Source organism: Onychomys torridus, chromosome 2 (assembly GCF_903995425.1).
Source record: "Onychomys torridus chromosome 2, mOncTor1.1, whole genome shotgun sequence".
Lineage (NCBI taxonomy): Eukaryota > Metazoa > Chordata > Mammalia > Rodentia > Cricetidae > Onychomys > Onychomys torridus.
The window spans coordinates 106,462,894-106,490,196 of record NC_050444.1 but is presented as its reverse complement, the minus strand read 5'-3'; the positions used below and the strand labels follow the sequence as shown (position 1 = coordinate 106,490,196).

At 43.2% G+C, this 27,303-nt stretch overlaps 1 protein-coding gene across 2 annotated transcripts in view; it reads left to right on the top strand.

Annotated features, from left to right (window-relative positions):
- Positions 1–27,034, top strand: part of LOC118578128 (cyclin-dependent kinase inhibitor 2A-like) — a 30,487-nt gene extending 3,453 nt beyond the window's left edge. The window contains exons 1-3 of one of the 2 annotated variants that reach the window (XM_036178801.1): positions 19,196–19,376; positions 24,824–25,130; positions 26,841–27,034. In XM_036178801.1, coding sequence (XP_036034694.1) covers positions 19,251–19,376; positions 24,824–25,130; positions 26,841–26,869 — 462 coding nt within the window. In that variant the 5' untranslated portion in view covers positions 19,196–19,250 and the 3' untranslated portion in view covers positions 26,870–27,034. Of the gene's footprint in view, positions 1–19,195; positions 19,377–24,823; positions 25,131–26,840 lie in introns of those variants that run through there. The other variant, XM_036178800.1, reaches the window with a different exon arrangement.
- The last annotated feature ends 269 nt before the right edge of the window (positions 27,035–27,303 follow it).

Below are 27,303 nucleotides of genomic sequence, written 5' to 3'. Positions count from 1 at the left end.
GTGGTACAATTATAATCTGGAATTCGGTGGTTATTAGGTTTGGTGGTAGGGTTTTCCCCCCTTCCCCCTATATAGCCCTGGCTAACCTGGAACTCACTATATAGACCAGATTGAGCTCCAGCCACAGACATCTGCTTGCCTCTGCCTCCTAAGTGCTACAATTAAAGGTATCCACCACCAAGTTTGTTTGTTTGATTTTTGACAGTCTCTCCTTGTCACTGGAACTGAATGAACTAAATTCCCTCTTCTGCCTCAGCCAATGGAAGATTGCAGGGGTGTGTGTGTGTGTGTGTGTGTGTGTGTGTGTGTGTGTGTGTGTGTATCTAGTTGACATATTTTTAAAGAACATTTAACATACTGTGGGATAATGCTTTTGTACACTGGTTTAATAAAATGCTGATTGGCCAGTAGCCAGGCAGGAAGTATAGGCAGGATAAGCAGACAAGGAGAATTCTGGGAAGTGGAAGGCTGAGTCAGGAAATGCCGGGCCACCTTCCAGGGAGCAGCATGTAATGGCACATAGGTAAAGCCACAGAACACATGGCAACATATAGAGTAACAGCAATGGGCTGAATTTAAGTGTAGGAGCTAGTCAGTGGCAGTCCTGAGCTAATGACCGAGCAGTTTTAATTAATATAAACCTGTGTGTGTTTAACTGGGTCTGAGCGGCTGGGGGGGGGGGGCAGGAAAACCTTCAGCTACATTAATATATTTAATATAATGTAAAATAGTTACCTAAATGTAGGCTTTGTTTATTTGGGTTTTGTTTTTGTTTTTTGAGAAGAGGTCTCATTATGTAACCTCAGCGGGCCTGATTGTAAACTGAACTGGCTTTGAATTCATAGAGACATGCCTGCCTCTGCAAAGTGCTAGAATTAAAGGCCTGTACCACCCTGCTCCTGACCCCCTAAACAGGCAATTTTTAAAGTGAAACTTGGTGTTTTCTGGTTTTTTTTCTTTTTTTTTTTTCTTTTGGTTTTTCAAGACAGGGTTTCTCTGTGTAGCTTTGTACCTTTCCTGGAACTCACTTGGTAGCCCAGGCTGGCCTCGAACTCACAGAGATCCGCCTGGCTCTGCCTCCCAAGTGCTGGGATTAAAGGCATGTGCCACCACCGCCCAGCTTGGTGTGGTAAACAATTTTGTAATGGTTTCCTGGGGGGGGGGAGATATTTATCATTTCCATCATATTTTGAGTTTTACAAAGTTGTCTTGCTTGATATCACTAGTAAACATTTCATTGTCCAAGCCTCCAGCACCATAAAATTGCACATCAAGGATGAATTGAGAGTGTTAGATGAGCCAAGAACTGCTCTGTGAGTCTCTCACCTCCATGAAGGTGGCTTTGAAGTTTGGAAAAGCTGGCGAGAGCTGTGACTTCAGACTCTAACCCTGATGTGCTAGCCCCAGATTTAAGGAAAGGATGCTGCTGTGGCTCTCTCACCGTCTCAGAGGCCCTTGCATGTTGGGCCCCATTTCAGCATCAGCACCCTCCCTGTTATCCTTTCTCTTTGCTCCCTCTCCCCACCTCACCTACTACACTCAGGACCTCAGGCTGGCAGATCCCTGAGACCCACTCGACCTTCCCCACTTCCCCCGACAGGAGCTCCACACAGCTCACATATCTGTCTCTGCCTCCTCCCTTTCAACCCACCCAATCCGAGAAATGATGCTGGTGTAGCTGGCTGCCAAAGCAAGACCAGCTAGCAAGAACTTAGCCCCTGGATCCACTTATCACCCAGACCCTCCTCCTGTAGTCTCCTCTGGACAGGTTCCCTCCCCGGAGCGACATCCTCAGATAAGGTTTAATCAGATAGTGGTAACTGACAGTGGAAGGTGTTGGAGGCCTTGCGGGAAGGAAAGCTTCACTGGACAGCGAGGAGTGAGGTCCGGCAGACTCAGGCTTCTCTAGATTCAGACATGCCAGGAGGACACCAACTCAGCTGGTATTGGAGGGGTGACGGTGGGCAAGAGTGAATCAGTTATTTGGGGGAACACACAGGGCAAAGGCACTTCCAAGACTCCCCCTCAGGTTCAGTAGAGTTCTGGCCTCTCTGCTCCTGAAGTGCACCCATGCCTTCAAGAGGCCAGCACTAATTCTCCAGGAATGACTTCTTTCTTTTTGTAATGCAAATCTCTCTCAGTTACAGCGTGCCTTTGAAATTACTAATCAGAAAAGAACATCACCCACTTCTAGGATAGAAGCAAAATACAGTCCTAGAAAACCGGTAAATAAACTTGCTAAACAATACCCTCCAACTTCAGTCCTCAACAGCTCTGCCATGTGGTAATTTGTGCTATGTGAGTATAATCAGCAAGCGCAGATAGACTTAAAATTGTTGGTGCTACCAAGTATCTGTGTCACCTTATTTTCGGTTTTTAAGAAGAGATTACAGACACCCTTCTTCTCAGCTCCTCAAAATACAGTGGCTCGTCTCATGAGCCCCAGAACAGGCATTGGATTTCAGCAAAACCATGATCAGAAGAAAAAGTGATGAAGTGAGGAGGTTAAGGAACAAATCTTGCTGTAAGATTTAAATTCCCAAAGCGTCAGGATCCTCTCTAGAGCTTATTTTTAGGTTAGGAATTGTACATTGGCTTTGCTTATGAAAATGAAAACACTTCATCATAAGGGACCTTTTCACTCTTATTTAACAGTCTCAGTTTTGTTCCTCACCACCCAATCACCATCTCCTAAATTACTCAGACAGAAACCAGGTGGCTTCAGGATGGAACTCGGGAAGCGCCGGATCCAGGCTCCATCCCTGAAAAACACTCCCAACCCCCCAGAGGAATTGTGTTCAAGGGAGAGCTACTTGGTAGGATTTAGAATCATCTGAATGAAGTTAGCTAATCTCTTATGCAAATTGACACTAATAACACTGCACAGAGTTCTCTCAGTGTGTTTGCTTTCCTAATGGAAGCATGCAAGAAACCAGAAATCAATCGGAGGTGTATACAGCAAAGCAGCGGCAGCAGCCCCAGCCTGGAAGCTGTTCCTGTGGGTCTCCCACCCGCCAATTCTAATCTAGCAGATTTTTGACAGATCGCAGAGTCTGTACCTTAACACCTGAGATGGATTCTGTTCTCTGGTGACCCTTGGGCATGATTTGCAAATGTCAACATTGATTATTTAAAACCTTATTTTTCCTTGTTTTTAAACTTAGTGAAGGCGTTATTTAAAGTTTAGAGTTAAGCATACTGTGAACTCCAGGTAGGAGAATAAATGAGTAATCAAAGAAGGAATTGTGTCACAAAATAAAAAAGAGATCTTTTGGTATTAGAATTTGCAGGTGGGGGGGGGGGAGAGGTGTCTCAGAGATACCAGATTTGTATAATCAGGGGTTCTGTTAGAGGGGAGGACATAACATTTAAAAAAAAAAAATTTTTAAACCTCACAGCCTCAGACTGAATATTGCATATAGGAAATCCACAATAAAATTATCCACTAAAATTCTGTGTACTTCACTTTTTTATACCAGATGAGTGAATCTTCTCCATATACATGTGAATAAGGGTTTTATTTTATTTTATTTTATTTTATTTTATTATCTAAACCAGACTTTGAGTAAATAAAATGTAAAATGTTGTTTAAAAAGGAAGGGAGACAAAGGGGTTTTACTGGTTTAAATTTAAATTTAGAATCAAAAAACTTAAAGTAAAATGTTACCAGAACAGAATGAAGCTGCCAAACAAAATGTCGGACCTTTGTGTGTCTGTAAAAGCAGTAATGGGGTGAGGGGAAATGCAGTTGTAAGAAAAATCAAGATAGGTCGCCTCCCACATGGAATCACATTTTTTTCTTGGCCTTACCAGGTGTCTCCGGTTACATGAGTGTCTGCTGATTTATTCAAGAGAGTTTGTGTTTTACTTTCTCTTCTGAGTGCCACTATTTTCTTACTTTATGTCTGTTCAGTTGCCAGATCATCTGACTAAGCATTTGTGTGATTCTTGCATCCAATTTAAAGGAACAGTAGCCATCTGACTCCCTTCAGTTGAAAATCCCCCCCCATATGAAAAGTAGTATCCTTTTACTTTGAAATAATTGAGAGTCCATGTAATATGAGGTACTATGAATTTTACATGCCAAGTAGTTGCAGCAAACTATATGCTATGTAATACCATATTTCTTTTTAAAAAGTTTATTCAGTCATTCCTCCAAAGCACATACTAAAGTTCTGTTTTCTCTCAGAAGTGATTATGAGGAGCTCAATAGGGAAATTTGATCCACATTATCTCATTTAATTATCTTAGAGTTCTTACATTTTTTATGTTTTACTTTTTCTTGTGTTTAAAGATAAAGCTCAAGTAAGTATCACAACCTGTCAAATGCCATTGGTTAATAATTTCTACATTACTGACTTTGGTGGCCTCTGAAACTATGAGTGCACATACACATAATTTCATTTTCATCTCTTCAGCTAAGTACTGTTCTCTAAGTTGTTTTGGGGGGTTGTCTGGCTGTTTGGTGAGGCAGGCCCTCTCTCTGTAACCCAGGCCAGCCTGGAATTCCCAGCCATCCTTGCCTCAGCCTTCTGAGTTCTGGGACTATGGGTGTGCACCGTCATGCTCAGGGATTCTGTACATTTTATACAAGATTTATTTGTTTATTTTGTATACAGCATGTATACATGTAGAAGAGGGCAGAAGAGGGCACCAGATCTCATTACAGATGGTTGTGACCCACCATGTGGTTGCTGGGAATTGAACTCAGGACCTCTGGAAGAACAGTCAGTGCTCTTAACCTCTGAGCCATCTCTCCAGCCTAATTCTGTACATTTTAACCCCCTTAAGTCATCATTATGCTCAGTATGAGTCTATACATCCCAGTAAATATTTACTGATTCCATGGAAAAATTCAAAACACAACACAATATAATAATAAACACAATATAATAATAACTGAAGTTCTTATGAGTTCCCCAAGTCACTGCATCTCATAGTTTAAACTGAAATCTCTCATAAACATAAATTACTTCTTCCTGCTTTAAGAGCAGCAGCAAATGAGAACCTTTGGATTAACACAGGAACAGTCTGAAGCAGAAGAAAGCTCATTCTTGGTATTCACATGGCCTGTGATCAGATTCTGTTTCCTTTGCTTGCTGGCTGGTGGGATTTTAGAACAGAGCTGCAGGAATTTCTCTGCTTCCACTTTCTCATCGGGAAGCCTGAGGCAGCAGCTTATGGTATTTATGTAATGAGAGGTAAGTAGAGCATGTCAAGACTCACTGCAAACATCCAAATAAGATATATATATCAGTCAAGTCAAACATGTCATATGAAATCCATGTAAATTTGTCTGCTTTTAAGTCTACACCTGCACAGAAGCCCTGAATGAAAGCCTATAGGGTATAATGCTACTTACATTATAAATCTATAAATTATAATACCTATAATTTCCTATAGTAGAAAAATCAGTGTAATTATTAAAACCAAAAGTATTGTTATTAGCCTGTTTTCAATCTCAAAAAATGTCAGTGACCTGGAATTGTGGCTTCTACAGAAGGCACTGGAGATTATTGGATTGCTAACCCCTGCAGTTTATTCAAAACAGTTTTTAATACCTTACTTTTAAAAGTGTGTGTGTGTGTGTGTGTGTGTGTGTGTGTGTGATATGTGGACAGAAATATTAAAGTCATCTTCAAGCCCTTCAAGATGTCTGGAATGTGGAATTCAATATTTTGAGTCATTTATAATAACAATTTGAAGGAGTTATTCAGAATTGGGATTCCAGATGCACAAAACGCACAACATACCATTCTTCCCATTCAGTTAGCAGTCAGGAGACAAGGCTTTCTTTTTTTTAAAGGAAACAACGCCATAAGGGGATGTTTCTAAAGGAGGTTGAACATAAAGTTTCTCAAAGATAAATGTTGCATTCCCCTGTTTTGCCCAGTTTACCCTGGGCCAACTTGGAATTCAAGGTAAGACTGTCTCGTAAATTTCTGCTTGAAATACACTCAAAGAAAAAGCAGTAGGTGACAGTGCAGAGGAAACACTTAACACAGTGATCCACCCCAGAGTCACTTCCCGAGATTTAATGACTAATTTTTTTTTCTCTGGAGAATCTTGTATTGGAACACAGGTGCTTTTGTTACCATGGTGCTGTTTTTAGAGGATTGAATCCCCCAAAGGAGAATTAATCACAACTATTAGAAGGGAGTTTATCTGTTGAATTTTATAACATCTGCAGGAATGTGCAGTTATGAAAAAGGGAAAAGTGGAAATTGACTTTGATGGCCTCCGGGAATAACATGAGAGAACGTGTATTGTATGAAACTAATTTTTATTTATTAAAAAGCCACTGTATTCTTGGATTTCCACAGATCTAATATTCTTTATTTCCCACAAATGACCTTTCCTAGGTAAACTTTATTTTCCTTACAGACCCCAGGAAGTTTACATAATTTACCTAAACCTGAGGAGAAAGAACAAAGGGTCAGGAAATTTACATAATTTATTTAAACTAAACCCAGTTTGCTTGGAGCAAGCCTAGAATCCCAGCAGTTAGAGGGGCAGAATCAGGGCCTGCCTGGAATCTAAGGAGAGAGGGGGCGGGAGAGAGGGAGGGAGGGAGGGGAGAAAGAGAAGAGAAGAGAGGAGAAGAGAAAAGAGAAGAGAGAGAGTTGAATTCACAGAGCTGGTGAACGAGGGTCAGTTCTGTACCACCTCTCTGCATTCTCTCTGTGGGTTTGTCCTGTGATCCAGCACTTCATCTGTGTCCCTTCCACAATTATTTGAAGGAGGTGATTGTCATTCTCACCACACACATTTGCCCAAGTCAAGGTAGCTGTGACAATCATAGAAAGAATATGGGGAGAGAAAATTATTCAAGATCTACAGAAAATAATGCCAGGACTCAGCACTCAGGAGGCAGAAGCAAGCAGATCCGGAGCTGAGTTCCAGAACAGCCAGTGATAAGTAATGAGACTTTTTATGGTTTGGTTTTGTTTTGTTTTGAATAAAACCTACAGAAAATATTTATTAACTGGGTAGCTATGACTGTGTACCACCTCTCTGGTGGTTATAGATCAAAGGAATGGTTCCTTAAAAGACAGATTTGTTATACTTGTCAAGAGTCTTACTATTTCCAGGCCCAGGGTAGTAGTAGAGTGCTTGCCCAGCATGTGGGAAGCTCATGACTAGACGTATAGACCTAGAAAAAAGGTGGGCAATAGGGAGTCACATCACTGAAACAGCAATTAGAGGTGCTTCAAACACATCTGACAGACTGTAAGAAAATTGTAACTTCCGCTGCAAAGAGAACTGTTAAAACTAGTCTTCATGGTATACCTTTGGAGAATATGGAAAGTTCTCATAAGTGAGAGTAAAATCTTTTAAACTGTGCAGGATCTTCAAGGTAAAGACTTAAAAGGAAGGAAGGGAATATGTTGACATTGTCATTTCTTTTTTTTATTAAGAAAAAAAATTTTCATTTTACACATCGAAGATCCCCCTCTTCCCTCCTCCTGCCCCCCATCCTCCCCATTTCAACCCACTCCCCACTCCCACCCACAAGAAGGCAAGGTCTCCCATGGGGAGGCACATCCAATAGAAGCAAGTCCAAGCCCTTCCCCCTGCCTCTAGGCAGCACGAGGTGTCCCATCATAGGTAGTGGGCTCCAAAAAGCCCACTCATTCTGATCCTACTGCCAGCTCCTCCTCCACCACCACCAACACCACCACCAACACCACCACCAACACCACCACCACCACCACCACCACCACCACCACCACCACCACCACCACCCGCCCCCAAGCAGATCAAGCTACACAACTGTCTCATCATGCACAGGGCCTAGTCCAGTCCCATGAAGGCTCCACAGCCATTGATCCAACTTTCATGAGTCCCCACTAGTTTGGTTTGGTCATCTCTGTAGGTTTCCCCATCATGATCCTGATGCACTTGCTCATAGAATACCTCCTCTCTCTCTCTCTGATTGGACTCTTGGAACTCAAGCTGGTGTTTGGCTGTGGATATCTGCATCTGCTTCCTTCAGTTATTGGAGAAATGCTCTGTGATGACAGTTAGGGTATTCACCGGTCTGAACACTGGGGTAACCCTGTTCAGTTTGGGCACCATCTCCATTATTTCGGGTAGCCCAAGCTGGGGTCATCCTTGGGGATTCCTGGCAATTTGCCTAGCCCTAGGTTTCTCTCGATTCTGATGATATCTCCCTCTATCATGGTATCACTTTCCTTTTCCCCTCCTTCCCTGTTCCAGCTCAACCATCCCAACCCCTTATGTTCTCATCCCCCATCCCCTACCCTCCATTGCCCACCCCTCATCTCCAGTTTACTCATAGAGATCTCATCTATTTCCTCTTTTCAGGGTGATCCATGCATCCCTCTTTGGGTCTTCCTTGTTAGCTTCCCTGGAGTTGTGGGTTGTTGTCTGATTATCCTTTGCTTTACATCTAGTATCCATTTATGAGTGAGTACATACCATGTTTGCCCTTCTGAGTCTGGGTTACCCAACTGCAATTTGACTGCAAATTAAATGATGTCATTGTTTTTCTCTGCTGAGTAGTACTCCATTGTGTATATGTGCCACATTTTCTTTATCCATTCTTTGGTTGAGGGACATCTAGGTTGTTTCCAGGTTCTGGCTATTACAAATAATGTTGCTATAAACATAATTGAGCATGTGATGTGTCTTTGTGGTATGATTGAGCATTCCTTGGGTATATGCCCAAGAGTGGTATAGCTGGGTCTTAAGGTAGATTGATTCTCAATTTTCTGAGAAACCACCATACTGATTTCCAAAGTGACTGTACAAGTTTGCACTCCCACCAACAGTGGAGGAGTGTACTCCTTGCTCCACATTCTCTCCAACATAAGCTGTCTGCAGTGCTTTTGACCTTAGCCATTCTGACAGGTGTAAGATGGTATAGTATCTCAGAGTTGTTTTGGTTTGCATCTCCCTGATGATTAAGGATGCTGAGCAATTCCTTAAATGTCTTTCAGATATTTGAAATTCTTCCTTTGAGAATTCTCTGTTTAGTTTTACAGCTCATTTTTTAATTGTATTGTATATTACATTGATGTCTAGTTTCTTGAGTTCTTTATATATTTTGGAAATAACCTTCTGTAAGATATGGGGTTAAGATTCCATTGGTCCACGTATCAGTTTTTATGCCAATACCAAGCTGGGTTTTTTTTATTACTATAGCTCTATAGTAGAGCTTGAGGTCAAGGATAGTGATGCCTCCTCAGAGGTGGACTTTGTTGTACAGGTTTCTTTTAGCTATTCTGGGATTTCTGTTTTTCCAAATAAGTTGAGTATTGTCCTTTCCAGGTCTGTAAAGAATTGTATTGGGATTTTGCTGGGGATTGCATTAAATTTGTAGATTGCTTTTGGTGAGATTGCCATTTTTACTATGTTAATCCTACCTATCCATGAGCATGGGAGATCTTTCCATTTTCTGATATCTTCAATTTCTTTCTTCATAGACTTAAAGTTCTTGTCCTTCACTTGCTTAGTTAGAGTTACCCCAAGGTATTTTATATTTTTTGTGGCTATTGTAAAGGGTGATGTTTCTCTGGTTTCTTTCTCAGTCATTTAATAATTTGTATATAGGAGGGCTACTGATTTTTTTGAGTTAATCTTTTATCCTGCCACCTTACTGAAGGTGTTTATCAGCTGTAGAAGTTCCCTGGTAGAATTTTTAGGGTCACTTATGTATACTGTCATATCATCTGCAAATAGTGAAAGTTTGAATTCTTCCTTTCCAATTTGTATCCCCTTGATCTCCTTTTGTTGTCGTATTATTCAAGGGAGAGTGGACAGCCTTGTCTTGTTCCTGATTTTGGTGGAATCGCTTTGAGTTTCTCTCCATTTAATTTGATGTTGGCTGTCAGCTTGCTGTAAATTGTCTTTATTATGTTTAGGTGTGTTCCCTGTATTCCTGATCTCTCTAAGACCTTTATCATGAAGGGGTGTTGGATTTTGTCAAAGACCTTTTCAGCATCTAATGAAATGATCATGTGGTTTTTTTTCTTTCAGTTTGTTTATATAGTGTATTATGTTGACAGACTTTTGTATGTTGAACCATCCTTGCATCTGTAGAATGAAGCCTACTTGATCATGGTGGATAATTTTATAATGTGTTCCTGGAGTCTGTTTACCAATATTTTATTGAGTATTTTTGCATCAATGTTTGAATTTGATGATTTGAAGAGTATTGGTATTAACTCTTCTTTGAAAATCTGGTAGAATTCTGGAATTCTGATGAAACCATCTGGTCCTGGGCTTTTTTTGGGGGGGGGGTGGGAAACTTTTAATGACTATTTCTATTGCCTTAGGCATTATTGGTCTATTTAAATTGTTTATCTGGTCTTGATTTAACTTAGGTATGTGGTACCTATCCAGAAAATTATCCATTTCTTTTAGATTTTCCAATTTTGTGGAGTACAGGTTTTTGAAGTATGACCTGATGATTCTCTGGATTTCCTTGTTTCAGTTGTTATGTCTCCCTTTTCATTTCTGATTTTGTTAATTTGGATGCTCTCTACCTTTTGATTAGTTTGGATAAGGGCTTGTCTATCTTGCTCATTTTCTCAAAGAACCAACTCTTTGTTTCATTGATTCTTTGTATTGTTTTCTTTGTTTCTATTTTACTGATTTCAGCCTAAATTTGATTATTTCCTGTTGTCTATTCCTCATGGGTGACTTTACTTCTTGTTCTAGAGCTTTTAGGTGTGCTGTTAAGTCACTAGTGTGAGATTTATCCAACTTCTTTATGTGGGCACTTAGTGCTATGAATTTTCCTCTTACCACTGCTTTCATAGTGTCCCATAAGTTTGGGTATGTAATACATTCCTTTTCATTGAACCCTAGGAAGTCTTTAATTTCTTTATTTTTTCCTTGACCCTTTGGTGATTCAGTTGAGCATTATTCAGTTTCCATGAGATTGTAGGATTTCTGTAGTTTTTGTTGTTGAAGTTGAACTTTAAGCCATGGTGGTCCAGTAGAATGCAGGAGGTTATTCCAATTTTTTTTGTATCTGTTGAGATTTGCTTTGTGACGGAGATGTGGTTGATTTTAGAGAAGGTTCCATGGGGTGCTGAGAAGAAGGTATATTATTTTTTGTTAGGGTAGAATGTTCTGTAGATATCATAAGTCCGTTTGAGCCATAACATCAGTTAGGTCCCTTATTTCTCTGTTAAGTTTCGATCTGGCAGATCTGTGCAGTGGTGAGAGTGGGGTGTTGAAGTCTCCTACTATTAATGTGTGGGGTTTGATGTGTGATTTAAGCTTTAGTAATGTTTCTTTTACATATGTGGATGCCCTTGTGTTTGGGGCATAAATGTTCAGAATTGAAACTTCATCTTGGTGGATCTTTCCTGTGATGAGTATGTAATGTCCTTCTCTATATCTTTTGATTGATTTTAGTTTGAAATTTATTTTGTTGGATATTAGGATAGCTACACTAGCTTGCTTCTTAAGTTCATTTGATTGGAAAGACTTTTCCCAGTCTTTTACTCTTAGGTAGTGTCTGTCTTTGAAGTTAAGGTGTGTTTCTTGTATGCAGCAGAAAGATGGGTCCTGCTTTCATATCCATTCTGTTCTACTGTGTCTTTTTGTAGATGAATTAAGTCCATTGATATTAAGGATATTAATGACCATTGATTGTTAATTTCTGTTATCTTTTGGTGGTAGTGTGTGTGTATTTCTCTTCTTTGGGATTTACTGCTGTGGTGTTATCTATTTGCCTGTGTTTTTGTGGGTGTATCTGACTTCCTTAGGTTGGAATTTTCCTTCCAGTGCTTTCTGTAGGGCTGGGATTGTTTAAATCTGGTTTTGTCTTGGAATGTCTTATTCACTCTGTCTATGATGATTGAAAGTTTTGCTGGGTATATCAGCCTAGGCTGGTATCCATGGCCTCTTAGTGTCTGCATTACATCTATCTAGGACTTTCTGGCTTTCGAAGTCTCCATTGAGAAGTCGGGTGTTGCTCTGATGGGTCTGCCTTTATAAGTCACTTGGCCTTTTTCCTTTGCTGCTCTTAATATTCTTTCTTATTCTGTATGTTTAGTGGTTTAATTATTATGTAGTGAGGGGACTTTTTTTGGGGTCTAGTCTGTTTGGTGTTCTATAGGCTTCTTGTATTTTGTAGGTGTTTTCTTTAAGTTGGGAAAGTTTTCTTTTATGATTTTGTTGAATATATTTTCTGTGCCTTTGAGTTAATATTCTTCTTCTATCCCTATTATTCTTAGGTTTGAGGTTTTCATAGTGTCCCAGATTTCCTGGAAATTTTGTGGTATGACTTTTTTGGCTTTGGTATGTTCTTTACTGATGAATCTATTTCCTCTATTGTATCCTCTACACCAGAGATTCTCTCTTCCATCTCTTGTATTCTGTTGGTTGTGCTTGCATCTGTGTTTCCTGTTCATTTACTCAGATTTTCTATTTCCAGCATTCCCTCTGTTTGTGTCTTCTTCATTGTTTCTATTCGTTTTGTAGGTCTTGAACAGTTTCCTTAACATGTTTAGTTGCATTTTCTTGGTTCTCTTGGCTTTTTTTAATGGATTTATTGATTTTTTTTCCAATTTTTGTTTGTCTTTTCTTCAATTTCTTTAAGGAAAAATTACATTTACTCATTAAAGGCCTCTAGCATCTTCATGAAGTTATTTTTAAGGTTGCTTTCTTCTGCTTCTACATTGTGATGTTCAGGTCTTGCTGTTGTAGAAGGGCTAGGTTCTGGTGATGCCATATTGCTCTTTATGTTGTTGTATCTATATTTGTACTGGCATTTACCCATCTCTTCCTCCAATAGGTGCAAGAGGTGCCTGTGTCTTAGCAAGCTGCTATTGGTCCAGTCTATGATTGCTGTGTCTGTGTCTCAGGGAGCCCCTATGGGTCCAATCTTAGCTCTTGGTCTAATTGGAGCTGGCAGATTCTGTATCTCAGGGAGCCACTCTTGGTCTTATCAGGGCTCTTGGTCCAGTCAGAGCTGACAGATTCTGTGTCTTAAGAAGCCTCTCTTGGTCCAATGAGAGCTGGCAGATTCCATGTCTCAGGCAGTTACTGGGGTCACAGGGTCTGTTGGGGGGATCTGGGGGGCCTCCCTGCAGTGGTTTTCCCTGCTGGCCAGCAACTGGGGCAGAGTTGGGTAGGGGTTCACAGGGACTGGCTGTGTCCCATGGCCTGGCTCCTAGAGGCAGCACTCTCTGGGTGGGAGAAGAGTCACTCAGCTCTTGGTGCAATGAGAGCTGGCGGTTTGGTTTCCACGTCTCAGGAAGTTACTGGTGTCACAGGCAGATGGGTATTGGGGTAGGGCATGGGACTTGTAGGTTGCAGGGTCCTATAAGGTTTTTGGTGGAGGGGACCTTCCCCCAGGAGTTTTCCTTGCTGCCTGGCAACTGGGGCAGAGTTGGGTGGGGATTCCCCGGGGTCTGGCTGGGTTCCAGGGCCTGGGTCCTAGAAGCCAACATTGTCATTTCTGTGGCACAATTTCTTGTTTTCTTCATGCATCTCATTTCCTGATCTTTCTCCCTCCTCCCTCTCCCCTCCCTTCCCCCTTTCTTTTTTTAAAAGGTGATATTAAAGGCATCTACAACCACCATCCAGTCCTGATTTTTCCACATATGTGAGCTACAATCAGGAAAAAAATCATTCAGAATGGACATGACTATTAAGTGATTTTTGGATGGATTTAGAGACCCAGTTTCTGCCACTGTATTTCTATTGACAAATATCACAGAAGCTGGTACTTAACAATACTTGTCTGAGCACTTGGTTCTCAGAGCAAAGGAAGTATTGCTGAGTTGCACACCACAAATACTGTAAACAGGAAGGCATATCTGTATGGGAGGCAGAAGGGGCCTCTCGCTCAAAGCTGGAAGCCTTGGGTTTGAACTCCATCATACTGTGCATTGCTATAGAGACATTCTTGGCTTACTTCATTCTGTTTTGTGAAGGAAAGATATACTTTCTACCCCCACAAGAGAGCTGTCAAGTTAGAGGTGATGTATGTAAAACTGATCAATGTGTGTTATGTAATTGAGAGTCAATAAATGATAACCATTGATTTTCTTGGCCACTTGGAGTGGATTTCTTTTGAAAATTTTTATTATTAAGAAAATTTCTATTCATTTTACATATCAACCACAGATCCCCCTTTCCTCCCTCCTCCTGCCCCCCAGCCTTCCCCCCTTCCCACCTCCTCCAAGTCAAGGTCTCCCATGGGGAGTCAGCAGAGCCTGGTACATTCAGTTGAGGCGGGTCCAAGCCCTCTCCCTTGCACCAAGGCTGCTCAAGGTGTCCCACCATCAGCACTGGGCTCCAAAAAGCCCGCTCATGCATCAGGGATGGATCCTGATCCCACTGCCTGCCCCCCCCCCCCAAACAGTTCAAGCTAAACAACTGTCTCACCTATCCAGAGGGCCTAGTCCAGCCCCATGGGAGCTCCATAGATATTGGTCCACACTTCATTTGTTTGGCTGGCCATCATGATCTGAATGTCCCTTGTGCATAGAATCCCTCCTGTCTCTCATCAATTGGACTCCTGGAGTTCAGCCTGGCACCTGGCAGTGGATCTCTGCATCTGCTTCCTTCAGTCACTGGATGAAGGCTCTATGATGACAGTTAGGGTATTCACCAATCTGATTACAGGAGCAGGCCAGTAAGGCACACTCTTGACTATTGCTAGTAGTCTAAGGTGGGATCATCCTTGGGGATTCCTGGGAACTTTCCTAGCACCCTGTTTCTCCCCATTCCCATGATGTCATCATTTATCATGGTTTCTCTTTCCTGGCTCTTCCACTCTGTCCCTGTTTCAGCTCAAACCTCCCATTCCCTTCTGTTTTCATTCCCCATTCCTTGCACTCCATTACCTCTCCCTCTCCTAGTTTGCTCATGTAGATATCTATTTCTCCTTCACTGGGCTATCTCTGTGTCCTTCTTAGGATCCTCCTTGTTAGGTAGCTTCTCTGGAGTTGTGGGTTGTTGTCTAATTATCCTTTGCTTTACATCTAGTATCCACTTATGAGTGAGTACATACCATGTTTGCCCTTCTAAGTCCGAGTTACCTCACTCAGGATATTTTCTAGTTCCATCCATTTGCCTGCAAATTTCATGTTATCATTGCTTTTTACTGCTGAGTAGTACTCCATTGTGTATATGTGCCACATTTTCTTTATCCATTCTTTGGTTGAGGGACATCTAGGTTGTTTCCAGGTTCTGGGTATTACAAATAATGCTGCTATAAACATAATTGAGCATGTGTCTTTGTGGTATGATTGAGCATTCCTTGAGTATATACCCAAGAGTGGTATGTCTGGGTCTTGAGGTAGATTGATTCCTACTTTTCTGAGAAACCACCATACTGATTTCCAAAGTGACAGTACAAGTTTGCACTCCCACCAGCAGTGGAGGAGTGTATTCCTTGCTCCACATCCTCTCCAACATAAGCTGTCTTCAGTGTTTTTGATCATAGCCATTCTGACAGGTGTCAGATGGTATCTCAGAGTTGTTTTGATTTGCATCTCCCTGATGATTAAGGATGCAGAGCAATTCCTTAAATGTCTTTCAGCCATTTGAGATTCTTCTGTTGAGAATTTTCTGTCAAGTTAGAGATGATGTATGTAAAACTGATCAATGTGTGTTATGTAATTAATATTAAATGAATGGTAACCATTGATTTTCTTGGCCACTTTGAGTGGATTTCTTATTGTCTCTATTTCTGTGTCTCTTCTGACTATATAAAATATTATATATATAGTTATACGTTTGGCTACTTATCTTGTTATCAGATGAGATCATTATTTGTACATGTAATCAGGTTATACATGTACACACACACACACACACACACACATATATATATATATATATATATATATATATATGCATGTACACATACATACAATTGCTTTTTTCATCTTTCTGTTTTCTCTACAATAAGTTTTTCAACAATCAGGATGCATTTACATTAAAAATAACTTTTTAATGTAAAATAACATTGACATCAAACAAACTTTGATCTGGTGAAGGGCTAGACTATGTTGGTGAGAAAGGACTAGGGAAGGGGGCTTCATCTACACAGCCACAGAAGAGTCATTATCCATGCTGGTTCCAGACCTTCTTTACTTTCATGGATGCTTTATACCCATGTTCCTGCTCACAACCCTTCATCCATTCATTGTTCAACACGCAAATCTAATTAACTCATTGATTCCCCCACTGTGGCCTTGGTGGAATCTCATCAGGGTTTGTTATTGGACTGTAGGAGGAGAGGGTTGTGTATGTCTCCTCAAGAGGAGAAATTCTAGCTACATCTCACAACTGCCCCTTCTCTTTCACTGTAATTTCTCTTCAGTTCAGATGTTTTAGTCTCCTCTGGGTCCATATACCTATTTCACCTACTTCACTGCGAATAGCCTTGACCAATCGCAGCAAAGCCAGGAAAGTGTTGCGACTAACATTCAGTGTCCCAGTACCTTCCATCTGCTCACTCCTGGGTTTCCATCTGACTTTTTTTTTTTTTTGCAGGTTTCTTTGTAGACTCTTCCTCCAGAAGTTTGTTTCTGTTTTTGTTTTTCCAGCTGCCCAATACATCTCAGTGAAATACCCTGTTTTCCTACATGTCTGCACCTTTATACATGATCTCACCTCTGCCCTGAGAATCTTTCTCCTTCTCCCTCTGAATACACAGAAAAGCCCTGGTTTGAACCCACGAGAGTTTATTCTTTTAATCTACTCTCCCCACTTCTCTACCTTTAGAAAGGACCCTGGTTCTTATATTTTAGTCCATCTTGAGAGTTGGCACCAGGTCCAAGCTGAGATGGATAAATATATTTGGAGTGTGGTAGTTTTGTTTTAAATAAAATAGACTTTGTATCACTTATTTATCCATTATTTATAATAACAGGACCGACTTCCAGAGGGGCCATCCACAGAGATTCCATCATCTTTGATGACGTCTACTGCAAATGCCTGAACTGTGTGTTCTTACCCAAAACTTACTCTCTTTTAATTTATTTATTTTTATCTTATGGGTATTGGTGTTTTGCCTGCATGTATGTCTGTGTGAGGGTGTCGGGTCCCCTGTAACTGGTGTTACAGAGACACTTGTGAGCTGCTTGTGGATGCTAGGAATTTAGCCTGGGTCCTCTGGAAGAGCAGTCAGTGCTCTTAACCACTGAGCCATTTCTCCAGCCCCCCCCCCAAACCTATTCTTGACATTTTCTTTTTACTATTTAAAACAATTATTAAGTTTAAACATATTTTGATCACATTCTATCCCTCCCCCAAGTCCTTCCAGATCCTCTTCCTCTCCCACTATCCACCTAACTTCAAGTTCTTTATAAAAAAAGAATATAAGAAAACATAACACACCACTCACAAAGAAAAAAATGTAACCAAATAAAAACGCGCGCGCGCGCGCACACACACACACACACACACACACACACACACACACACCCAAAAAAACCAAACAAGCAAAAACTATGAAGTCTATTATTATATCTTGGTCAACTAAAACTGAACATGAGATCGACGCTGGAGTGGTTGATATACCTAGACTATCATTGCACTATAGGAACCCGATTTTCCTTCTCCCAGAAGGCATAAATGACAGTTCAGTTGTTAACTTTTACCTAGTGGCTATGTTTTCATTCATTCATTCATTTTAAAAATAGAATATAGTAAGATAAAGCAGCTATCACATCGAAGTTAGGCAAAAAAAACCAACAGAAAGGAAAGAGCCCAAGAGAAGGCACAAGAATCCGAAACCCACTCATTCACTCACTCAGGAATCCCATAAAAACACTCAACAGGAAACTGTAGTGTAAGCACAGAATACCTGGTGCAGACCTATGCAGGTCTTGTGCATGCTACCTGCGTCTCTGTGAGTTCTTAAGAGCTTTGCTCATGTTGATTTAGAGGTCACTGATTTCTCCGTGTCCTCCATCCCCTCTGGCTCTTACACTCTATCTGCCTCATCTTCTGCAGGGTTCCCTGGGTTCTGAGGGGAAGAATTTGATTGGGACACTCCATTTATAGCTGAGTATTCCAAGGTCTCTTACTCTGCACAGTGTTTGGCTATGGGTCTCTGTATTTGTTTCTATTTGCTGCAGGAGGAAGCTTCTCTCATGATGACTGAACACGTTTTTGATATTTTCAAAGCAGCCCTCTAGGCTTCCTCTTTAGTTGCTGTTTAACTTCGTTGTACTAAATGCAGGAGTAAAAGAAAAGGCCTTCGTGTTTTCAGTGATGGTTGTCTTTTTAAATCCTCCATTTTATCTAATATTGGTAACTCTGCCCATCCATTAAAATGATTATAATGTAAGAGTCGTGCAGTAGGATTGCACTAGTTCTTAACGTTTATAAGCATGCCAGCTGACTTAAACTCACAACAGCCCCATAAAATAGGATGAGCAGCACATTGCCCTCCTGTGACTCTCTCACTTTTGTGTTTGCGTGCAGAATTCTTCCCCATCTGTGTTAAATAGAACTCATTAAGAGCTAGCACCCAACACACTAACATCAGAAATGTTTCTGAAAATCCCTCGCCAGGACGCGGGTTTCACAGGGCGCGTGGGTCAGGGACCGCGGGCAGGCAGGAGACCCTCCAAAATGAATTGTTTGAGCTAGGGTTGCCGGCATTTCAGCGCAGCGAGGACGTAGCTCTTTCTTCCGAGTAAAAGAGGACGCAATCTTTGCCAATGAGGTTAAATACCTTAAGTTTCAATTTGACGGTGAAAAATGCCCGCCTTCATTTTTTTTTTTTTCCGAAAACTGGGGTGTTGCACGGTGGAGGAAGGAAAGGGGAGAGATTTCGCGCTGCTGGAGAACAACGGACTAGCTCACCAGCTCAGGACACACACCCACGTGCTCCTCTTTTGCGCGCCCGGAAGGAGCCCAGCGTCAAGGGGTGTTTGAGCAGGATGGGGGGCGGGGGTCAGCGTGAGCAGCAGGTGGGGACCCTCCAATCCTCTAGCGGTGCCGCAGCCCCCTGCTCTTCTCAAGTATCGGACGTCTCTTACGCGGGAGTGCCGACTATGGTCCCCCTCATCCCTTGGTGGGGGAGGGCAGCAATGGTTTCAGGGGAGTTTTATACGTGCAGTGTTCAGGGCGAATAGCGCCATCTATAGCGGACTGTGGAGCCACGCCAGGCACGGGGCGAGGTTCGCCCCCCAACCTTAGAGGAAGGAAGGAGGACTCGGCTGGTCACGCGAGGGCGGGGCGGGCACTGGATCTCAGAGAGAGAGAGAGAGGCCACCGGGAGGGGAGCGATTTGGATCAGCATGGAGCCCTCTGCAGACAGGCTGGCTAGGGCGGCAGCCCAGGGCCGAGAGCACGAGGTTCGGGCTCTGCTAGAAGCAGGGGCTTCGCCCAACGCCCCGAACTGTTTCGGTCGCACCCCGATTCAGGTAGGCACAGGGTCTCATTGGCAGTGGGATGGTAGCTTTTGTTCAAAAAGAGCCAATACCGCTGGGGAGTTTCCAGTGTGACCCTGACTACAATGGCCATTCAGTAACCATTTGGAGTGCATCCCCTGACATTTTTGCTGCCCTCCTTCTCCTCTTTAACTTGGTATAGTGCACCATTTTGGCACTAAGTTTTCAGTTTCTCTTGATTGAGAATTATTATTTGTTCCCATCTGTTGTCAGTAGATTATTTCTGGTTTTTGTTTTTTGTTTTTTGTTTTTTGTTTTTTTACCAACTTACTAAGCTTCAACCTAAAAGGGAATTCTTTGTGACCGTCCTAGTAATAACCCACCTTTAACCATTATTTCTAATTCTAACAAAATCCCCATGAAACAAATACGCATTCTAAAAGCCTGTGCATAGCAAGGTAAAGGAAAGTAAGTCCAGTTGTAACCATGCTATATGGGATACATTTTACACATTTTAAAACGCACAATGAAAACAAAAAGTATTTGGGACCTTGAGATCATTTACAAGTCAGTTTGAGGGTAGACAGGTTGGGTGATTGTACAAAATAGGTGTGAGCCTTTAAAAATAATGTGTCTATGTTTTACAGTTTAACATCTGAAACGTTATCAGTGTCTGGGGAGTTGGCCTTTGGAGTCCTAAAATATGTAAGAGAAGCCCTTATTTATGAATGCAGAAAAGTAAAAAACAAAAACAAAAGTCAGTTCGATAATTCTGACAGCTTTTTAGTAAGGGGGAAAGAGGAAATCGTTTTGGTTCAGAACCTTAACCAACTTGATGTTTTAGGCAGAAATGCTTAGTTTATCAAAAGAAAAAAAAAAATCAGCCGGCTGATACATTTAATCCCAGCACTCTCGGGAGGCAGAGACTGGTGAATCTCTGAGTTTGAGGTCAGCCTGGTCTACAGATCAAGTTCCAGGACAGCCAAGATTACACAGAGAAACCCTGTCTCAAAACAAACAAACAAACAAACAAAAAAAAAAAAAAAGAAAGAAAGAAAAAGAAAAAAATCAAGAACTCAATTCAAGGTGCTTTCTTAAAAAGATTTAGGCACTCTCTAAGTATTCATTTTAATTTTGCTATTTTCAGCTTTTCCATACCATAAAAGATGTAAGCAATCTTTAAACCTAAATTTCTGAGCAGTTATGGAGGACTTTAACATACACATAGAGCACATGGTATTTTTTCTTTCTTCTTTCTGTAGCTCACTTACAGTTTTTCTGAAAATTAAATTAGTTCCACTTTCTTCAGGGGAAGATTCAGCAAGACTAATACAACTGATTATGCTGTCTTGATGGGGGAAAAAAAACTGTGTAATTCATGTTTAAAAATCTCACAGAATTCTGAGTTTCTGAGCGACTATGTCCACTGCCTGCCTTCTCTTCTGCTCCCACCAGCAGCCAGTCTGCCATTGTGGTTGTTCTGAAATTGAAATAAGAGATGTCTGAAGTTGCAAAACAATTTGTAGCCATCAAAGTCCAGCCCCCTACCAACACACACACACACACACACACACACACACACACACACACACACACACACCAGTCAATGGTGAATCCAAAAGGATGACCCGCTTTCACAAACCGATTATATCTTCCTGACGGGAACCAAAAACCCCTGGAGATTTTCCAAGGTGCACTCTTCCAGCTTATTCTGGTGGCGAACTTCTTGCATATCCAGCTGGGGCGGGGGCTGGGGGGGAATTGTTTTGGTGTGTGTGTGTGTGTGTGTGTGTGTGTGTGTGTGTGTGATGTTACATGCAAGACTGTTGCTAATAGATAGGATTCTCAGGAAGAATCCTGAGGTTAGTAAAACTTTCAAACGAAGAGGAGGAGAGGGCAGCTAAAGCAGCTGCTTTGCTTTAGAGGAGGCAACACAGGTGGGCAAACAGAAGCAAGGGTATGGAGGGAAGGGACCGAGAAGGGACCTGTGCCTGCCTTTGTAGCACTGGGAGCAGACTTGTTGCAGAGGCTGGTTGCCAGTACTCAGTTTATGATTGTTATTAGACACACAGTCGGCAAACACAACAGCGCATCACTTACTATATTAGCATAACGTTGTCCTTAACTTCCTGTAGTCTGAGTGCAGATTCCAAACCTATGGCCAAGTTTACCTTAGTGCGAGCAAGTTTCTTTGTTCTTTACCCTAGATAAAGTTGAACTGCGGGTTCTCTGCATAAAATGGTGTTTGGGGGCTTTCCTGTTTTCTCTAAAGGAATTCCTGCCTAGTTTATTTTCCAGATAACGTTACAGGGCTTTAAATTCTTTTATTGCTCTGATTTATGTATGTAGTTGAGAGAAGGGGTGTGTGTGGAGGACAAAGGACAATTTGTGGGAAGTGGTTCTCTTTTTCCACTACATGGGTCTGGAAAATGCAAGGTCAGGCTTGACAGCAAAGAATTTACCTGTTGTGCCATCTTCTTACCCCAAAGAGCTTTTAAAATTTACCATTATAAGCAAAACAACTTGGGGAAAGTCTTATGTGATAGTTGATACAATATGACTTTTAGTCTTGCATTGAAATTGCAAACAGGTGACTTGAAGTTAACATTCCTATTGAGATTGTTAGCATGACTTCCAGCCTCAAGCCAAGCTTCTAGTTTAGCAGCAGAACTACTACTGCTTAGCCTATATCTAGGATATTTTATTGTTTGTATATAGGTGTTTTGCCTGAATGTATATCTCCACCACATATATCCTTGGTGTGCACAAAGCCCTGGGTTGAGTTCAGTGTATCCTCTATGGGAATGGCTTTATTTATTTATTACTATTATTGGTTTTTTGAGACAGGGTTCTCTATGTAGCCTTGACTTCTCTGTGGACCAGATTGGCCTTCAACTCACAGAGATCTGCCTGCCTCTACCTCCTGAGTGTTGGGAATAAAAGGTGTTCGCCACTTGATTTAGGAATGGTTTTATTTCCAAGACAGTTTAGGAATCAAGAGCAAGCCTGTTCCAGTGAAGGAGAAGTGGATGAGATCTACATGAGTGGACTGGGAGTGGGGGTGTGTGTGCAAGGAGTTAGGGAGGAGAACATAGGGAAATGGGAAGGTGGAGCTGGAACAGGGACAGAGTGTGAAGGCAGGGAGGGAGATACCATGAAACATCATGGGACTAGGAAGAGGCAGGCCAGGGAGGCTCTCAGGAATCCACAAGGATGACACTACCTTTGGAGTGCTGGCAACAGTCTAGAAGGTGCCTGGACTGGTCTACTCTGGTGACCAGTCTAGTGAATAACCTAGCTGTCATCATAGAGCCTTTGTCCAGTGACTGATGGAGGCAAACACAGAGATCCACGGCCAGGCACCAGCCTGAGCTCCGGGAATCAAATCGATTGAGAGGGGGGAGGGATTCTGCAGGCCAGGGACTTCGAGATCGAAGAGATGACAGGCCACACTAGTGGAAGCCCATGAACTGTAGACTAGTGACTGTGGAGCCCCCATGGGACTGGACTAGGCCCTCTGGATATGGAAGATGGTGGTTTGGCTCAAATTGTTTGGAGAGCACCCAGGCAGGGGGATCGGGATCCATCCCTGGTGCATGCACAGGCTTTTGAGAGCCTGGTGCTTGTGCAGTGGGGAGCAGCCTTGGTGCAGTGGGGAGGGGCTTGGACCTGCCTAGGTTCTGTGTGCCTGCCTCTGCTGACTCTCCATGGGAGACCTTGATTTGGGGGATGTGGGGATGTGGGGTGGCTTGGGAGGGAGGGCTGGAGGGTAGGAGGAGGGAAAAGGGAGGAAGGGGGGAATCTGTGGGTGGTATGTAGAGTGAGTAGAAAATTTCTTAATAAAGAAAAATGAAAACAAAACAGAGCAGGCCTGTAATCAGTTATTTGGGAAGAGGGTTGTACCAGGAGGGTTGATAGTCCAAAGCTAGCCTTTCGGATTTTAAACTTGAGAAGTGTTTTGTTTCATTACTATTCTAACAAATGATTTTTTCTTTTATTTCTTCCCCACCTGATCCTTTAACTTATTAAAAATAAATTGAGACAGCTCAGAGTCTAGCTTCCAACTTGATATGTATGTGTAGGTAAAGTTCTAATCCCCTTCCTCTACCCCCTGGTTGCTGAGAACACAGATATGAACCCAGAGTTTCCTGCACATGTAAGGTCTTATAGTTGCTTTTATGGCCAACATGACAAACTAGAGTAAATTGGAAAGAGAGTATTAAGAAAATGCTCCCATCAGATTGGCCTGTAGGCAAGTCTTTGGGAGCATTCCCTTGATTTCTGATGTGAGAGGATCCAGCTCAGTGTGGGCAGTGCCACCCCAGGGCAGGTCTGGGTTGCATGAAAAAGGGAGCTGAGCCTGGCAGTGAGAGCATTCCTCCATCTCTGGGCTTCAGTTCCTCCCTGCAGGTCCCTGTACAGGCTCCTGGCGTGGCTTCCCTCAATGATGAGCTGCTATAGCCTTTCTTCCCCCAAATTCTCTGGGTCAAGGTCTTCCTCACAGCAATAGAAAGCAAACTAAAACACTAGGCAAGCATCCCCCCAGTTAGGACACATTTAATGACTAAAACAAACACAACATTATCATTATGTAATTATGGGAGCTGGAAGTCTAAAGTGAGTCCATAGGGCTTCATTCCTTTAGAAGGCTACAAGCCAGAATCTGTTTCCTTTTTCCTAGTTTTAGTGGCTGTCAGCCCAGGGCTCCTGCATCTTTTCTCTGATCTTCTCTTTGGCAGAATATTTGTGATAACAATGAGCCTACTCTGGTAATCCAGGATAATGTATTTCAAGATCCTTAATATAGTGATGTCTACAAACTCTTTTCTCTCTAAAATATGTTCGAAGTTTAGGGGATTAATAACTTAAGATCGGAAGGAACATTAATATTTTAGGGACATGTTAGACTTTCTCATTTTAGACTTAAAGGAATCTTAAGTATAACATTCTAGGAAGACAAAATTCCGTGGGAATTGTGGTTGTCTTCTTTTTAAGATTTGTGTATTTATTTTATGTATATGAGTGCTCTATTGACTTTATGCCACAAGGAGGCATCAGATCCAACTATAGATGGTTGTGAGCCACCATGTGGTTGCTGCGAATTGAATTCAGGACCTCTGGAAGAGCAGTCAGTGCTCTCAACGGAGAGTCAGAGCCTCTCCGGTTGTCTTTTTTGCCAACCACTTTAGTAATCACACAATCGTAGATGTCTCAAATGAGGCTAGTACAGTGTCTTTGCCCCTGACGATGTGTTCTACAGGAGTTTGAGCACCATGAAAGCGTAGGAAACCTGTGTGTAAGAATGGAAGAGACAGGAAGGGAGAAACAAGCTGGTACTGGAAGCCTTAGAAGGGTAGAACCTCGTGACTGGTTGTCTGTACCGGGTAGTTAGTGATGAGGCTTTGTAAATGGAGATTCTTTCTTGGGTCCTGACCGCACTCTGGCCTTGACCCCTCTACTCTTGCTTCTGACTTTTTCAGGTGATGATGATGGGCAACGCCCAAGTAGCCAGCCTGCTGCTGCTCTACGGTGCGGAACCGAACCGCGAGGACCCAGCCACCCTCTCCAGACCGGTGCACGATGCAGCGCGGGAGGGCTTCTTGGACACTCTGGTGGTACTGCACCAGGCGGGGGCGCGGCTGGATGTGCGTGACGCCTGGGGTCGCCTGCCGGTGGACCTGGCCCGGGAGCGGGGCCATCGCGACGTCGTGCGGTATCTACGTGCGGCTGGGAGCGCTCCCCAAGGCAGCGGGCCAGCAGGCATAGCTTCGGCTCAAGCACCCCCAGGTGAGCACGGCTGGTCCAAGAGCTTGAAATCTGAGTGCTTCCGAAACTCATTTACAGGTGGAAAAGTTGAGCAGGGTCTCCTGGCTGCCTTCACACAGCCAAGTTGTGGGACAACCTAAGAAGATGCAACTTAGATGAGCCTGAGAACATGGACGCTGTCCCATAAATTCCAGCTTTACCCACCCACTTACCCCAAGTCAGGGCCTAGGCTGGAAGGCAGGAGGGCCAGAGGTCCAGGGTTCAGTTCGCACTGTGGAGCAGCACACGTACAGAGCCTCGGTTTTGTAGCTTCACCTGGCAGACTGATTTCACAGTTTCCAAACCTATAGACCCTCTCCTTCAGCTCTTTGTTGACAAAAGCAACTTTGTCAACCTTGGCCCTCTGCCTTCTCAGTGGAAACTTTTCTACCCGCCCCCCCCCCCGGGGGGGGTAGTATTGAGGGTATCTGAGATGGAGATGTTGCAGTCCCCCCTTCTAAGGAAAAGAGACGTCTTTCTTTCCCGTCTTTTCAAGCTTGCCATTACATGGCTGGAGGTTCAGCTGTTAAGAGTACACTGCTCTTCCTGAGGCAGAATTCGATACCCAGCACCCACTTCAGGCAGTTTACAACAGCCTGGAATCCTAGCTCCAGAGGACGCGAGCACCGGGCAGGCGTGCGCACGCACACAAAATTAAAAATAAAATTTAAGCTTTCCACTTTTTGGAGACATGGATAAACCACAACTGAGTATAAGCCTCCTTTGCCTTTTAAAGCCTTCAGCAACCACGAAGTCTTTCTTTTCTTGGATCCCATCCCTCTATCCCCCACACATGAAGTTTAAAGTCTTTTATTTACGAAGGAGAAAATATTTTTATTTAAATGAGATATATAAGGCAGTACACGAAAATAACTCCAATGTTTAGTGCAAAACATAACTTAGAAGATGCTAGAATGGCCCTCTGGAAGTGGGAGTGTTGACTCCGGATTACAGAACACAAGCTGCCAGCAAGGAGAGGGAGGCTGCGGGTGGGTCCGATCCCTCCAGACGTCTTCCCGAGAGCGTGTGGGAGGAAACTGTTTTCAGGGGGTAGGTTTGCAAACCGTTGCAGAGGAGTGTGGTCAGGACAAAGAAGTGGTTAGAGAAGCTGCTAGGAGATCGCGGGAGTGAGGATAGCAGGTGCCGAGGCTGCAGCGGAAACAGTCGCAGAGAGGAGAGGAACTAGCGAGCGAAGGCGGGTCCGGTAGGAACCGGGAAGATCTCAGAAGAAGGAGCGTCCATTTTGTTCGACCAGTGACAAAATGCCATTAATAGGTTTGAGGGGGCAGGGAAGACCAGATGGAGACGGACACTGCGGGGGCCCTCTGCCTTCCAGAGCCCGGAGCCCTCTGCTCCCGGGATCGAAGGCACCTTGCGGGGAGGCGACTCTTCACGGCTGCCCCAGGCCGGACAGGATTCGCCGCCTGCTTTCCCGCAGTCCTGGTTTTCTCCGGCAGCAGAAGAGACAGCCAGGCCGAGGGCGGCTAATGCCGCTGACATAGAGCCGAAGGGGAAACCCGGGACTGGCCGGCCACCCGGAGAGCTTGGCGGCGGTGGTGGTGGTGGTGGTGGGGCGCGGCTGCTGCACGCAGCCAGGGCCGCCGCACGCAGCCAGGGCCGCCGCAAAGGCAGGGCGGGACTGGCGCCTCCCGCTGCTTTTCTAAGGCGGGTTTTCTCTCTTTTTCTCCGCAGACGCTCCGGATTTCGCGGACCACCCCTAGAGCAGGGCTAAATCCTCACCTGCCCGCCCGGTTCGCTTTCTTGGACCCACGTCTGGAAAAAGAACAGCGCTTGGCTGGTCCCGATTCGCGTCTGTGATTCTAGCATGTGGGAGGCTGAGGCGCGCAGTTAGAGGTCACCCTGCTTTACAATGAAATAAAAGGAAATAATGCTTTTTAAAATGTCGACTGTTTTTATTTTTAAACATAGAATTGCCTTCCCCCGTCCCCAAATCCCATTTCAGCTTTCATTTCTATATTATTTTGCAAAAAGTGTTTTGAAATAAACTCCCTTTCTTGTGAGCAGTGCTATGGTGCTCCACCCCACCCTCTACCCGGTATTGTTGATGTAGTAACAGCCAGTTAGCGGAAATAAGAGAGTTCAAAAGAGTTACTGACTCTTCTAAAATTTCCAACAAATTTGTAGATCCAAGACT